Consider the following 14,832-nt stretch of genomic DNA (forward strand, 5'->3'; position numbering starts at 1 on the left):
ATAGAAGGTGTGGAACTGGCAAGCGTGTGGAGGACGGTTCTGGAGCAGCCGAGCTGACACGTGTTGGTGTGCGGTCATCAGAAGGAAGAGTAGTCATCACCTGAAGTCCACTTGACCTCAAAACCCTCAAGCCAAACTGTCGGAGCACTCAAGACCACACAAAGACCAGAAAAAATCAACCAGTGGCAACCGAGGTGAATCATCAACTGAAGAACCCTGCAGTGGAAGATTAATGAACCAAACCCGATCAGAATTAATTTAAGCGCCCCCCCCCCAATCCACCAAAGCAAGATTTTGACAACTTCACTACCCGATAAGAGCCATTAATTGACACTCAACACGGATCTAGTGTGAAAATCCGAAGAGAATTGACTTACTGATTGGTTCCCCGTCTGCCTTATAACCTGGCCAATTTGGTGACCTGCTCACTTGGCCTGATGAAGCTTTTGTGTCAAAAGCGAAACGTTGCCCAAATAAAAACTACCGATTGTTTATCAAGCTCTTCTGAAACGGTTCCAAACCTTTTCCAATTGATTGAAAAGGAAGGAAAACTGTTTGAAGAGCGCCCATCACACCAAACCACGTGTTGGAGTTAAAAGATGACCGTTTGAGTATGTTCATTGGTTGATGACCAGTTCATTGGGCTTGGCGAAAGCCACCGGATCAACAACCAGTCAACCAAGGTAAGGAAAAATGAGAACTTTATCTACCTAATCAAGCTGGATTTCCGGCTGGCTTTCGACACATTTGCTACGGTTGGATCAAGGTAGCCATGGCATCAATAGACAAGGTAAAAGTAAAGGTGATTCTTTGATCATTGTCATTTCAGCTTTCTGGACCCCCACACATTACAGGATGTGATACATCCTTTGAGTGGGAGAATCTCCGCTCTGGACCACAGCGAACAATCCACTGACTTCAGTTCCAACGATGTTAATCTGTTTCAGCCATGCTCCATAGACTCTTTGATCCCCTCTCACGTTCGTTTTGCACCCTAGTGCAAGCACACCACACAGTTGCGTGCAACCATGAGCGTGAACGACTTGTCGAACCAGATATTGCATCCAGTTCCGTGAAGTGTGGCAGCTGCATATCGATCAACCGCATCTTCGTCCTCTAACAAGTTAGGGATGTGGTCCTCATCCAACAAGGAGACAAAAAACGCCGCCTTAAAAAGAATAAACGAAAGGAAAGCCTCAGGAAACATGGATGTTGAAGTATCCCCTATTATAGGCACAAGCATCTGACGTAATGTTTAGGCTGCTACGGATGATTGATGAAGCCTCCATCTAATTTAAGGAATGACAGTCCAACAGTAAGGCATGGGTACTGAAAGACCCTAAAATAAGTTCAACCCCACTTGTATAGAACTGCTTGCACTGTGTTCATGTTGAATTCCTTGGTAAATAAAGTGCGACAGAAGTGTGAAACCTTCGATACGAAGAACGTTGAAGGAAAACTGTTTGAAGAGCGCCCATCACACCGAACCACGTGTGGGAGTTAAAAGATGACCGTTTGAGTATGTTCATTGGTTGATGACCAGTTCATTGGGCTTGGCGAAAGCCACCGGATCAACAACCAGTCAACCAAGGTAAGGAAAAATGAGAACTTTATCTACCTAATCAAGCTGGATTTCCGGCTGGCTTTCGACACATTTGCTACGGTTGGATCAAGGTAACCATGGCATCAATAGACAAGGTAAAAGTAAAGGTGATTCTTTGATCATTGTCATTTCAGCTTTCTGGACCCCCACACATTACAGGATGTGATACATCCTTTGAGTGGGAGAATCTCCGCTCTGGACCACAGCGAACAATCCACTGACTTCAGTTCCAACGATGTTAATCTGTTTCAGCCATGCTCCATAGACTCTTTGATCCCCTCTCACGTTCGTTTTGCACCCTAGTGCAAGCACAAATCATCATCATTATCATCGACAGCATGACCTCAGTGTTCGACACCAATGCTTCACTGCCGTATAACCATGATTTATTTGAAAGCCTTATTATAAAGAAAAGAGTAAAGGTGGACGGGGGAGGGACTTGGTGCTAGCTTACCACAATCATTCCGAGGTGCCCATACCTTCAGACATTCATTCAGCCCAAAGTTCAGTGACAAACTTATGGGGTCACTACTATAAAGCTTATCCCAGTGGATTTGTAGTCTGCCGCTAATTCGTCTTGTGAAAAAAATGAACCCAGAACATACGGGGATAAAAGTTGGAAATAACTGGTGTATAAGCATGGAAAGTGGAAAACGGATTTGGGTCAGGACCACGCCGTGATTACAGTCCACAACGCTAATTTTTACCATGAGCTTAGAATTCGTCGTAAACTTTTCACATAAGCATAGAACATTTCAAATGAAAGCGCCCCTAAAATATAAAGGCGATAACTGGTTTAGGTGTAGCCATCTGATGCATTCAAAGGATGCCAATGGTTACCGAAATCCTGAAATGTAGCAGAAATGAAGAATATTGAATTCAAGCGGCCTAAGATTCAGTACTGGTCGCAGTCTTCCCCTACTGATCAAATTGTCGGTAATGATTACGAAATATTTCGCATTTATGGGTCATATGTGTGGGAATCATGTTAGCATGACACTTGTAAAGAAGAATACCGTTTCAGTTGGGATGTGCATGTGTGCAGTGCGTTCTCAGACTATGGGCGAATCAAAATTGCAGTACTGAATGGTTATTAGGACTATAATGCACACAGTTCGGTGTGGGGACACTTCTTTTTGCCGCTCGTTAGCAGCTCGAGATAGGTGTGAAATTTTAACAAAACAACGCGGCTATCCAACCCCGTCCAGCCCCATTTCGATATGTCACAACAAGCAGTTGGTCTGACTGAGCTCTCATCCTGAGACCAATCAGGTTGCGAAGTCGTGCAGCACAGGAGAGCGCCCAACAAGCAATGTGAAACTATGACTCCAAAACTAAGTTGATGGCTGGTCTGAAACCGAACGGAAGCACAACTCTTGGAAAATATGGCAAAATTGTCTACGGGGAGAGGCGAATGGGATGGAAAACTCACTGTGCAAAGTGGTAACCTAAGGTAATGCTCTAAATTCCCATTTTAAGCACTTGTGCGTGAGTATATTCTTGTGAATCCTGGGTTTGTTTTCCCATTTCGCCTAGTGGCCAAGTCACTCCATTATGCATGACAAAAAATGGCATTTATGCCACAAATGATTCCATATTTTTTCGGCGTGGTACATTAGAAAGAAATCCTACAAATGCAAAGCTTTTCATTTTCATACACTGCCAAAACAGATAGTTTATCTTCAGTCGTGACCCTGAACGTCTTGAAAGATGCAGAGAATAAGGAAACCTGTCCAATAAAGTAAATCCTCTACAAATTGATTTGCAAACGAGTGTATTTCTCGAAAACAGTCCAATCTGGGTCAAGTAGAACATAAGGTTGACGGAAACTCGGGGACTGTGCCTACCTGATGAGCCCCAAGAAGGGTGAAACCGGTCGTGGGCTGTCGAAGAGTTTTCAGCAACCTTGTGAGTAGTTTCCTTTATGAAAATAAATCCTCTACAGTTTAGCAGCGGACACTTTTTGGAAATCGCGATCATACGAGGCATTTTCTCATCACTACCCAGGTATCCCACCGACAAAAGACAACCAATAAAGCTATCCACACTCAAAGAGCAAGCTGAAAACAGCGTAGCGCAGCAACATCAGGTGAACAGATGAATAAATAACTCGCTCCTTGTTGGGGGGGACGCATTTCTAAGCGTATGTTCGTAGTACGGCAATCTCAAGATTCTCATTTGAACTGTTGGTCGGAGTGAACTCGATGCAAACATATTATCACGAAGCTACTTTACAACAGATGGTCATGTCTCTCTAGATAGTGAACCATATTCTGCGGCTCTCCAAAATATTGGTAACAATAGAAATCAGTAAAGGAAGCGATAACAATTCAGGTTATGATAGCCAGCAAAGGATATAAGACGTACTACTCATACGTCACTTTACCCAGTGACATCGGTAGCTTAGCGAGCCTGGAGAGCCACGGTGCCAACTCCTTCACTAAATAGATTATTCACAATAGCTTCCAGACTTGCATATCAATCACAAAAACATTCAGCTATAAGAGTGTTAAAGCACCATCCCACTATGGTGCGACAAGCATTGGGAAAAGGAATAAACAGTGAGCTGAAGATGATGAGTTATATTCAGATAATCAGTAAATCTCCCTGCTTTACAAACTTTACTTGAACAAACCTCTTCGATGGCCCTCAAGGAGGCGGCATTGACACCAGTGTTGAAGAATTGCCTACGTGTCACCGCCCAGTGGGTCCGTTCACCAGCGGTTAGTGCGGCCAAAATTTCTTCACCGGGAAGCGCCTCCGTGGGGTCATCAATGATGCTCTGTAGTGTTCTATGACAGGAAAAATACGCACCAGAGACATTAGAATGGTGAATTACTATATGTGATATATAAATCGTTCATCGAGTCTTGTATAATATCAATAAAAGCCTGTCATGCAGTTGGCGAATGCTCCCACTGTGAACTGAATTGGGGATAAATGGATTACACGTGAAGGGGGGAGGAACGAGCCAGAGGAGGTCAAGTAATTACTAAGCAGCGAAGTGTAAAAGCCAGTACCAGCAAACTCAGCTGCGCTGGTCATTGCCATCTCCCTGGATGGGGACCTCGAAACGGGCCACATCAATGGTTAGGGACGTCATCAGACATGGCCCAGTCGCACCCCCAATGGCGCTCGTGCACCCAGGCTATTGCCTTCAATGCATAGCTCCCTCCCCAAATGCCCCATTTAACGGCCCATTAACGGTCCTATATTTACGCACTAATTTATCAGCTCCCACCTCCAATGCGCATATACCTACTCCACCTGCCCGAATCATCGCTGAATGGAACTGTGGCAGCTACAACCACAGTATGCGGTTCTTACAGCTGATGGCAACTGCTCAGCGCCAAACGACCTAAATTTCAGGCTTCATAGAACGAGTGGTGAACATCCAAACTTTCAACCAGTCGTCCAACAATAGGTGCAGATCAAGAGACACTTCTAAGACATTTAAATTGTCAATGAACAGGCACTGCCCGATGAAATTAACCACTAGATGCAGGGAAAAAACAAAATTAAAAAACCGTATTATTTTTCTTCGTATTCGTCCTCACAATGTTTCGACGGAATCACTCGGCTAACATAAACCGAAGCGGACAGAGGCATTGGCTCCGGGGTTTTGCTACCAATGGCACTCAAAAGCAGTGAGATGCCTATTCGTTAAATGAGTGAATCCCGGATATTTGACACGCGATGAAATGTGGTAGATCAGCCACAGGACAGACACATCTCAATTAGAGTCGAATTCAATCAGTTAAAATATGTACACCGATAGCTACCTTCGTTTCATCTACTCGAACCAAAAGCATAATGAACATTTTCCACCACTGAAAGCATTGAAACATTCAGGAAGGTACCCTGAGCGTTGAACTAAGTAGGCATAGTTTAAGACACCGAGCTCGAGAAAGCCAATTGGTGAAGACGTGCACATGACGACCAGAAGGTCCGTAATTTGAACCCAACCTCTGTTTTTCGACTATTCTTGTCTATGCTTGGGCAACCTGGCTGTATCTCACCCTCGTACTTATTCCAAGGGCATGGCACATAGCCACCGAAAGAGTGATACGGCTGAACGATTACCACTATTTAGACGCCGGTGAAATTAGTGTATTTGTGGTTCTTCAGAGGGCGGAGTGGAACTTCGAGGTAACTGACCGGATTCGATGCACAATAATTGGTCTCGATACGGGGTTAAGTAGAACTAGAAAAAGCTGGTTTCACTAGCCACTATCCCATGAAGCAGCAGTTTCTGGTCCAAAACCTGTAGAAAGGCCTGGTTGTTGCGGCAATATTGGCAGCGTGGATGGACTTGTCAGTTGTTGATACGGGTTTCTGAACGGGACCGATAGCAAGCGGTGCTGAGACTACAGCTGACCGAGAACAGTTACCGCGGGAATCCAGGATTTTCCTTTGTTTTACTGTTCTGGGTTAGATTTGAATGATTTGGTGAGTCTTAGGGGGAACACAAATGTATTGGACACACAGTTAGCACTGCCGTGAAGTCGGCAGTGCACCAGGACTGTACAAAAACACCAGCCAGCTGGTCTACCACCTTTGTTGAATCAGCTTTGTACGTGTCCGTTACCATCAATCTTCGGTATATGTGAGAGTAGCACATGTGCGCATCATTTTACACCTTCATGATTTATAAACTGTCCGTATCCACACGATAGTTCATTGGAAAAAAACTTTGGAGGCGCCCTGCAGGCATTAGGACGGCTCTCGTGTTGATTATCAAATGCCAACAAAGAGCGCCATGTACTTAAGTTGAAACAGAAAGGACTAACATTGTAGGTTTAACAGAAGGACGAAAATCAAGGAGAGAAAATGAATGAAGCAATCGAAAGCTTGCAGGTAACGCGATAGCTGCGGTCCAGAAAGCGCACGTGTTCACACCGCATGGCATGCATTCTCCAACGGTTCGTTCAAGCTGAATTCAACAGTGAATTTGCGCTTCATTCAGGGTTTTAACTATGTATTGTTTGATATGTTCCAGGAATCAAGAGCAATAAGGCTAGATCGGGTTTCGTTTAGTGACGAGTCGGCATGGATGGTGTGGAAAACACAATCTAGACTGGCAAAAGTTCAGGTAGGAATAGGTAAAGGATAAGAGACATCTTTTGGAAAGTATTTGTAGTCGATTTCTGCGTGATTCTGTGATGTCATGCCGAAAAACTTGCTCCAAGCTAATCGGAAGTCAAGCTCAGGGTTATCACGCAATGTTACTGCGGTCTCACTTCGTCTTTTTCCGATTGCTCGGATTCTCAAATTTAGCATATGGGTACCTGCCTGTATTGTTCAACCAAATGGAAAGTTTCAATGTTCTGAAGTTGAACTGACGGCAGCTACGCCTAAAGAGAGAGCGGTCATTGCAGTGGCTGAAGCTATTGCCATACGACATCGCGACCCGATCCTTTGTCGGCAAAAACGCTTTGTTTGTATGTTGTACTTACCATGGTCCAACTCCCCTCCATTCATACATGCACCTTGTGTTGAACACACAACTGCAGCACCCCCCATGCTAACTAGCTTAAGGCATCCTGAACTGATTGTTCTTTGATAGGTAGCCAATGTCGTCTCACTCGATTTCCTCTCCATTTACACCATACTCGCTCAAATATGTTAAAGACTAGTCTCTCAACCTTTGCAATTGTATGACTTGAAAAGACCTTGCCGAAAACATGTTCGTCAACCCATCTGTGTTCTTATTATAGATGGGAATTTTCTGAATATATATATATATATATTATAGGATGATTGCGTGTTCTACTGAATGGGTAACTGGTGCGCGTGATAACTGCAGTCCTACTGTACATCCATCTCCATGTTTGTCTAAGGTCATTACGTGTTCTTTTTCACGTCACTTACAACTACAGTCCACTGAACGCGAAAAAGCTCAGTGATTAAGGCATAATTATGAACCAGACGGTTCGTGATTCGAACCCTACCTCGACATCTGAACTGCCCCTGTCTAGGCTTGGGTAACCCGATACTATCCCAGCTCTCGTGGCATTTCAACTAAGCACCGGAAGGGTCTTCCAGCTGAACGATTAAAATTATCAATTCTTTTAACACAGTCCAATAAGTGATTGTAAACCTGTTCGAAGTGCAGTTCTATTTTGATGCAAAATTCTAGATTCAGCATAAATAAGCCAGATAAAAGTTTGCTCCACCAGGATAAGAAAAGGCTCACTCAGTCAACAAAGGTGTGAAGTGCTTCTAGCAAATATTTCGTGGACTAACGTAATTTTGCACAATGAACGAAAATACACGCTGTTTCTACCGCCAGTGGTCCAACTCCCATTTGTCGTTTGATCACGAAGGTGTGGAGAAACCAGGAATCTGATTACAAGCCACGCCCAAGCTAAGGTGCGCCCAGCATACGGATCAAGCTCACCACGGGGTCGTGGTTAAAAACGAGTTCCGTAAACAACACATGACGCAAAAAGCGTGATTCAACTAATCGCAATGTGCTTGTCGCTGAATTCATCGGATCAGTCCAACATGGTTGAATAATTGTTCAAGAGCTAGTTCGTGCCAGCTGACATTGTGATAAACAACACATGACTCCTATTCACGACGTAAGATGCCGTGACTTTAAATGGTTTCAGTAGGGTGTGGTTCCACAGGTTCATTTTGCTTACAAACGGGACGAACAAATCGAATAAGGAATGTCAGGTTGTAGACCGTGAGCAGGAACTACATCGTAAACAACCGACGACAAACCCTCCACCGACAGAGAGGGAGTCACACCTGTTCTACGACAAACGAGAGCGGAAACGGTAAACTGGTATGCACACAGACTGAAATCGCACACAAACTCCATGGTGTTAAACTGGCGGAAATTCCTGTGACAGTCACAGGCTGAGGTTATACGTTTATTCGTTACGTAACACTTCTAAGAGAAGACAACATGTGTCAAACAAACGCAAACAAACAAGGTATTCACGATATTCATCAGATTAAAGACAGTCACATTTACAGCATACGGCCTCTTGTCGACACCTAAGCAAGTTTCATTCATGGAATTCGCAAATTCTATTGGGAGACTATTCACGATATTCATCAGATTAAAGACAGCCACGTTTACAGCATACCGCCCCTTGTCGACACCTAAGCAAGTTTCACTCACGGAATTCGCAAATTCTATTGGGAGACAGGGTCATCCAATCACCCACCACCGATCCCTATCGACCGAATTTCGTCACAATATGCGTACGAACAAATATTGCCTCTATCCACTACCCACACTGTTGATTCACGTGTCACTCCCCAACTCGTTGCGTGTTAAAAACCCACCAACAGGATCGCGACAGGCCCTTCAAAGTAAACAACGAGAAAGTGGCTTGTACGCGATTGAAAATCAACGACAGCTGCGTGCGTAGTCGTTACATTTAAATCTCATATGGACGGGCAGAGTTAGCCCGTAATATCAATACACGGTATGGAAATACTATCGAATGAATACTAGACAGTAGTCCGTTGGGTTACCCTTGAGATACTGCATAGAAGTCCGCCCTACCCTGATGGTGTGAGGAAAAACACTGGTTGTGAAGAGCACAACACCCTAGAAAGGACGACTAATACGACCAAACAGGCACTACCAAAAGTAATTCAGCATACAGACTCAGATAACTCAAATAATATTCTCGGAACAGGCAAAGCATCGGAGGGAACAACATCAAATATGATCTCAAATGGATTCGGGGAATCCGATGGCTTCGGTCATGTAAAAATAGGAACATCAAAACGAACGGCAGACATGGGTTAGACATGACTCCATTTCTAGTTGAAATGGTTGTCTGGAGCCCACGGGGAAAAGGAGACTTCCAAACCCCGGACCCGGAAAACCCCGATGGTTGATTAGCCAGGCTTGCCAGAGTGTCTGCCATCCCCTACAGCCAGACTTCATTCCCAATAAATAGCATTCCGAGTCCATCATAGCGAATTGTGCCATCACTGTGGAAACACACCAACCCTAAAAGAGACCGAATATCCCCCAATGGGTGGTGATCTCTGATACCTGGGGATTGACGTGTGTCACTCACCAAGCCGTTTAAATGCGGGAGGTGCGTGTGTCACAACAGGTTACGAGAGATTGGAAAGAGATAGCCCTGTTGCCGATACCTGACATCATGGTAGACTGAGTCCATCAAAACTGCGCTTGATTCTGGCAAGACGTAGCTTTCAGGTGAGTGTCTTTGAGTTTTTCCCACTCTCCATCCAGGCTGGTTATACAGTACCGAATGACTAGCAATAGATCCCTTCCTGTTCATCTCGATAATAAGGCGTATGGGAGCGATATTTTTTCGTAAAGGAACGTAACGAAATCTGTGCGATCAAGAACACTGATAGAAACTGTCATGGTCAATGCCTTCGCAACTGAAGCTACCTGCAGAAGTCATGGCACAGAGGAAATCGGCAAGCAAGGCTTGTTCGGCTCGGCTGTATTTGGCTTGACGATTATCTCCAAAACCCAGCTTGTCATCTACGCGATTGATTCTTTGGCTAGGGCATCAAAAAACTTATATGAAACTCACCAGATATCACACACACACACACACAAACACACACACAATTAGATGAATTCACGGGCATCCCCCCGATGACCAGCATACCCGCGAATCCATCCAACTTTGCACACAGATCCATATCACATACCATATGGGTGGCATCACATGGTACCATACAAGTAGCGCATTTGGCAGCATATCACTTTCTACGTCTTTATTGAGGGAACCAATCAGGGGACACTTTCGTTCTTCTGGATCATTTTGCTTGCGATTGGGAGGAACTCAAGGTCTTGTAGCCGAGTTTACTTAGCAAAAAGAGGATGCGATGAACCCGAAACTGTCCTCACTATGAATTCGGGCGTCAGGCCACAATAGCCTTATTCCTCACAGAGAATCTTCCAAGGTTCGAAAAATACTACTTATGTGCAAGGTGGATTCACTTTGGAGATTTGAACCAGAAGTATCACGGTCAAGTCCTGAGCCCAACGTTCTGTGAGCATCATGTCGGAAGAAATGACAATTCAAGAACGACAACTCCAAGTAGCGAGATCACTGTTGCTCTCCAGGAAAATTGAGCCGCCAGGCTGTTGCACAAACAGGTACGAACATAGACCCTTTTGTAAGTGTGGGTATGACAGTCATCAATGATGATGAATAGACGGTGTGGGCAGATTAATCCTATGGAAAGAAGAATAGTAGATAATTGGAAGCAAGAATCCTCTGAAATCCTCTGATAGTGTGTGCCTCCACAGACTTAGCTTGGACTAATCCGCACTCTCACAGCAGACAAGATTAGATGTTAAGAGTTTCGAACGTACAAAATCAAAGCCGATCACACATTCAGTGGTCAAAGGTCTTTGAATGCCCAAAGTAAACAGGGAAGGGATAAGCCCAGAGAAAATAGAGTTCCGTACATAATACCTCTGAATTGTTATGGGAATCGGAACATGAACGCTCTTCACTTAAATTCTGAGCACTCCACATAGCACTCCACATCATAACGATAGCTGTACAGCAAAAAATGCCAAAAGTAGGTGTAAAGCGCCAACAAATGGTACACCACAGAAGTGTCAGGACTGGAGCCAGTTGGAGTAGAACTGAACCACCATGGAATAACCATGGAATAACTCTACACTGACGACAAAATCAGAGTTTAAACAGACAAATACTAAAAGTCGTTTTGATTGCGAACGAAGACTGAGTCAATCAAATTTTCAAACTGCCGAAAACGAGCAAACTGATTAGTCCAACTTACCGTTCTATTTCACGAGCATCGAGCCATCGATTCTCGTTGTGTATGAGAACTTTGAAATAGCGTCCTCGGTGCAGAACCACAATGTGATGTGGCGTCGCCGGATCATGCCACAGCGTATCTACCTGAATGCCGGGAATCCGAGTGGTTGTGAAGGTCCGTTCGTACTGTATCATACAAAGTGGTACCATGTCGTTCACAATGACGGGTTCCAGTCGCTCGGTTAGCAGCTGGAACATGTAGTTGATCAGGGAACTGATGCACTGAGCGGCGCGGGCAGCCTGAACTCGTTGAATGGAAAGAAAGCAGAGTGGATAAATTGCGATCGTGCCCCAACCAAGGTGAAGAAATTCGATGGATCAATAAAAGATTAAAGACCATCAGTGGGTCGCAGATTACCAAGCAAACACAGGACAGAAATCTAGAATCCAAGTACCGCAACCGTCAGTATTCAAAATCGGTGCTTCACTGCCGTAGAGTTATAGTACCATTGGTTTAGGAAGCTTTAGTGTGAAAAGAATGAAGGGGTAAGGCGAAAGTGTCTAGCGCTAGCCCATTGCAAGTACTCCGAGGTATCTGCATAACGAAACGTCCAAGTCGAGGGTGCAAATGAGAATCTGACAGAAAAGGCGGTGCTGAGATTGCAACCACGCTTTACAGCACCTCTGGCCGGTTACAAGAACAGAGTCCGGGGAGACGCATCTCACCAGGACCCCAGGTTAGTTGTTATTCCATTTACACGCTTCATTTGCTGTAGTGTGTTCATCTCCTTGCTTGAAACATAGTGGATTCAGTAGGAAAAACAGCGCCACATCATGACTCGGCATGCCCAACACCATCCAACACAAGATAGTCTATTGTGTATCTTTGTAATGTACTACTCATATGGTTGCTGAAAACCCGTCGACAGCCCACCCTATGAGTAGTACATTACAAAGATATACATGTATCGCGATATCAAATATCGTAGCGACGGAAACATGAGGCGGTCTGGTGCAGCACATTTAGTTGCCTGAGAACATCACAAACGAGAGATTCAGCTGGGTTCCAGGTGAGTCTCTCGAAAAACCAAATTAGTTTGCAAATGAGTGTATATTCGCTAATAGTGTATTGTGGTTCGTTAATCCAAACTCCTTCGAGCAGCTGCAAGCTGTTTTGAAACTTGAATGTGGTACTCCTTTGGCTTACATCCTGCGACGCTATAGTCCGTGCTTCCTGTCAACTCAGACTCGCGGAATAACCGTCATAATTTATTTTATTGCATCAACGGGCGTATTCACTTGGAACTGGCACCAAGCGGCATGACCTTTGGTTCGGAGACGCTTCGAATCCTCCTAGATGGGTTAAGTCAGGCTAAGGTTCAAAATGTCCCATAAGGAAGGTCATTATGCACGATCCTTGAGGTTTAGAGATGAACCGGTCTGAAGCCATTAGCGAGGGTGATCTGAGCCTTCAAGATGCGTGCATCACCTCAGTTGTTACACCACCATTTGAATATGCACAGATATAGAGTATTCTATAACCTCTAGTTTAATAAAAGCGTGATCAGAATATATAGCATAGATCGAAACTCTGTTGGCCAGTTAATCTGTTAAGGGACTTCACCTCCTTGTCACTGTTGCCATATACCGTGTCATACTCGGTATTCTCCTCAAAATCACAACAATGAGTGCTAAAACAAGTCTGGTTAGAGCAGAAATGAAAGGAAAGTGAGGGAGGTTGGAGAAAGAAACAGCTGATAGGGCTGAAACTTCTTCGGTTGTGTGTTATGAATTGTGTTCACTGACAGAGTAAACAAGGTCCACACGGTCATGTGTTGTGTACACACTGTGATAGTCGCAAGCATTTGCCAGGTCTTATCCACAAAGCCTCTTTGGTACCATGGCAAAGGGCCAACCAGTGCTTGAACTTGGCAAGATTTCGAGTAACTACGTATTTATGTTCAATCGCTTGCTTTGAGACCAAGATCATGAGTCTATCGTGGAGATGTATCACTTCTAAGACTGCCACTTCGGGTAGAATCGTTTTGAATTCGACTAGTCCTGCAATCCTGCAAGTGGCGCATTCTTCACAGATATCCAGTAATGGAAAACGCAGCCTTAGAGGTTACCACTTTAGCAATAGTTAGATGAGAACACATGGCTTGCTGAACTAATGGGATACAGTCATGCGCGAAGGACACACACGGTCACTCAGACTTGACATTACAAGCATCTTCGCACCAGAATTCATATATGGCGTGGCCAATGTTAGAAACCGATATAGCTGATGTAGGCTGAGGTCATCAGACAAGACAAACTTTTAGAAAACAAAGTACTTCTTCCCATACAAGCGGAGACCATCACCCTGTAAAAAAGATAGATCACTTCCATTCGATCAAAGGAATTTGGCTTGAAATCGATTTCTTGTGAAAGGCGACTCCCGGTCCCCAATAAAGAACAAGTAAATAAGTTCTGGTTCAGTCTCTGAGGCGCAATAGCTTATCGTAACGAAAACAAAGTTGAAAATTCATGTAAGTGGGCTTTCTTCCATTTAAACACCAATTAAGCACCCGACGGATCGCATAACATAAGACTCGTGTTGAAACCGTTGTAGTCAGTATAAAACGGATTCCGAAAAGAGTAGTATATTCTCTCAATGAGTCCAATTGAACTAGGACAGATATCGAACTCTAAAGTTTACTCAAGATAAAAAGCGGTCAGAAAGTATGTGGCAGCTGTTTACCATCGCATCACATGCGATATCATCTAAATGACTAGATCAAAGCAAACCTGAGAAAGGCATTATGGAACACATCTAGACTCTAGTCTAAAACCCCCAATATAAGCAATCTGTTCAGAGGACAACCTGCGAATCACGTGAACCTTACTCTAAGTCGTCACACCCAAGTCACCGGATCATGTGACACACCATATCCTGAAACAATACCAAAGAAGCATCGCATCCATAGGTAAGTTCAAGCTTCTACCCTCTGGGATTAACCCTAGAGATCCTGCGGGTGAGTCCTAACAACAATGGAACAGCTGAACAGTGCCTCGGCTTGTAAACATAGGTCAACAACACTCAATAAATATCAAGATTTTGGAACAGAGCAATCCAAAGAAAGGGCCAGGCATAACTGACCGCCAGATGACTAACTTACTTGAAGGTTAGTTGGGTGTCGCATCAGAGTGTCCAGTCCGTAGATATTTGAGTGTGCAACCAACGGAGATCGACCATATAAGTAGACGTATTCCTCCCACCAATCTGTTACCTGAAAGCGGCATAGGAAAACAAAAAGGTTCGAATCGGACTGCGGCTTCGACAAAAGGGACTGGGTGGAACAGGAATCGAATCAACTGGGATAACAACCTGAATATACCTGATGTACGCAGCTAGTGAACAGAACAGTCCCATTTTTGCGGTGCAAAGGTCAAGCAGGGTAAAAATGCTGAGACATAGGTCATAGTAATCACCAGAGT

General features: G+C 44.3%; 1 protein-coding gene across 1 annotated transcript in view; it reads right to left on the bottom strand.

Annotated features, from left to right (window-relative positions):
• The window catches only part of T265_10603 (hypothetical protein), a gene marked incomplete at both ends in the record, with an annotated part of 48,828 nt that overhangs the window by 20,495 nt on the left and 13,501 nt on the right, over window positions 1-14,832 (bottom strand). The window contains 4 exons of the mRNA XM_009177024.1: window positions 1,010-1,168; window positions 4,239-4,395; window positions 11,375-11,652; window positions 14,514-14,624. Of these exons, the coding sequence (XP_009175288.1) occupies window positions 1,010-1,168; window positions 4,239-4,395; window positions 11,375-11,652; window positions 14,514-14,624 (705 nt within the window). The remainder of the gene's footprint in view (window positions 1-1,009; window positions 1,169-4,238; window positions 4,396-11,374; window positions 11,653-14,513; window positions 14,625-14,832) is intronic.

Source organism: Opisthorchis viverrini, assembly GCF_000715545.1.
Source record: "Opisthorchis viverrini unplaced genomic scaffold opera_v5_387, whole genome shotgun sequence".
NCBI classification, from domain to species: Eukaryota; Metazoa; Platyhelminthes; class Trematoda; order Opisthorchiida; family Opisthorchiidae; genus Opisthorchis; species Opisthorchis viverrini.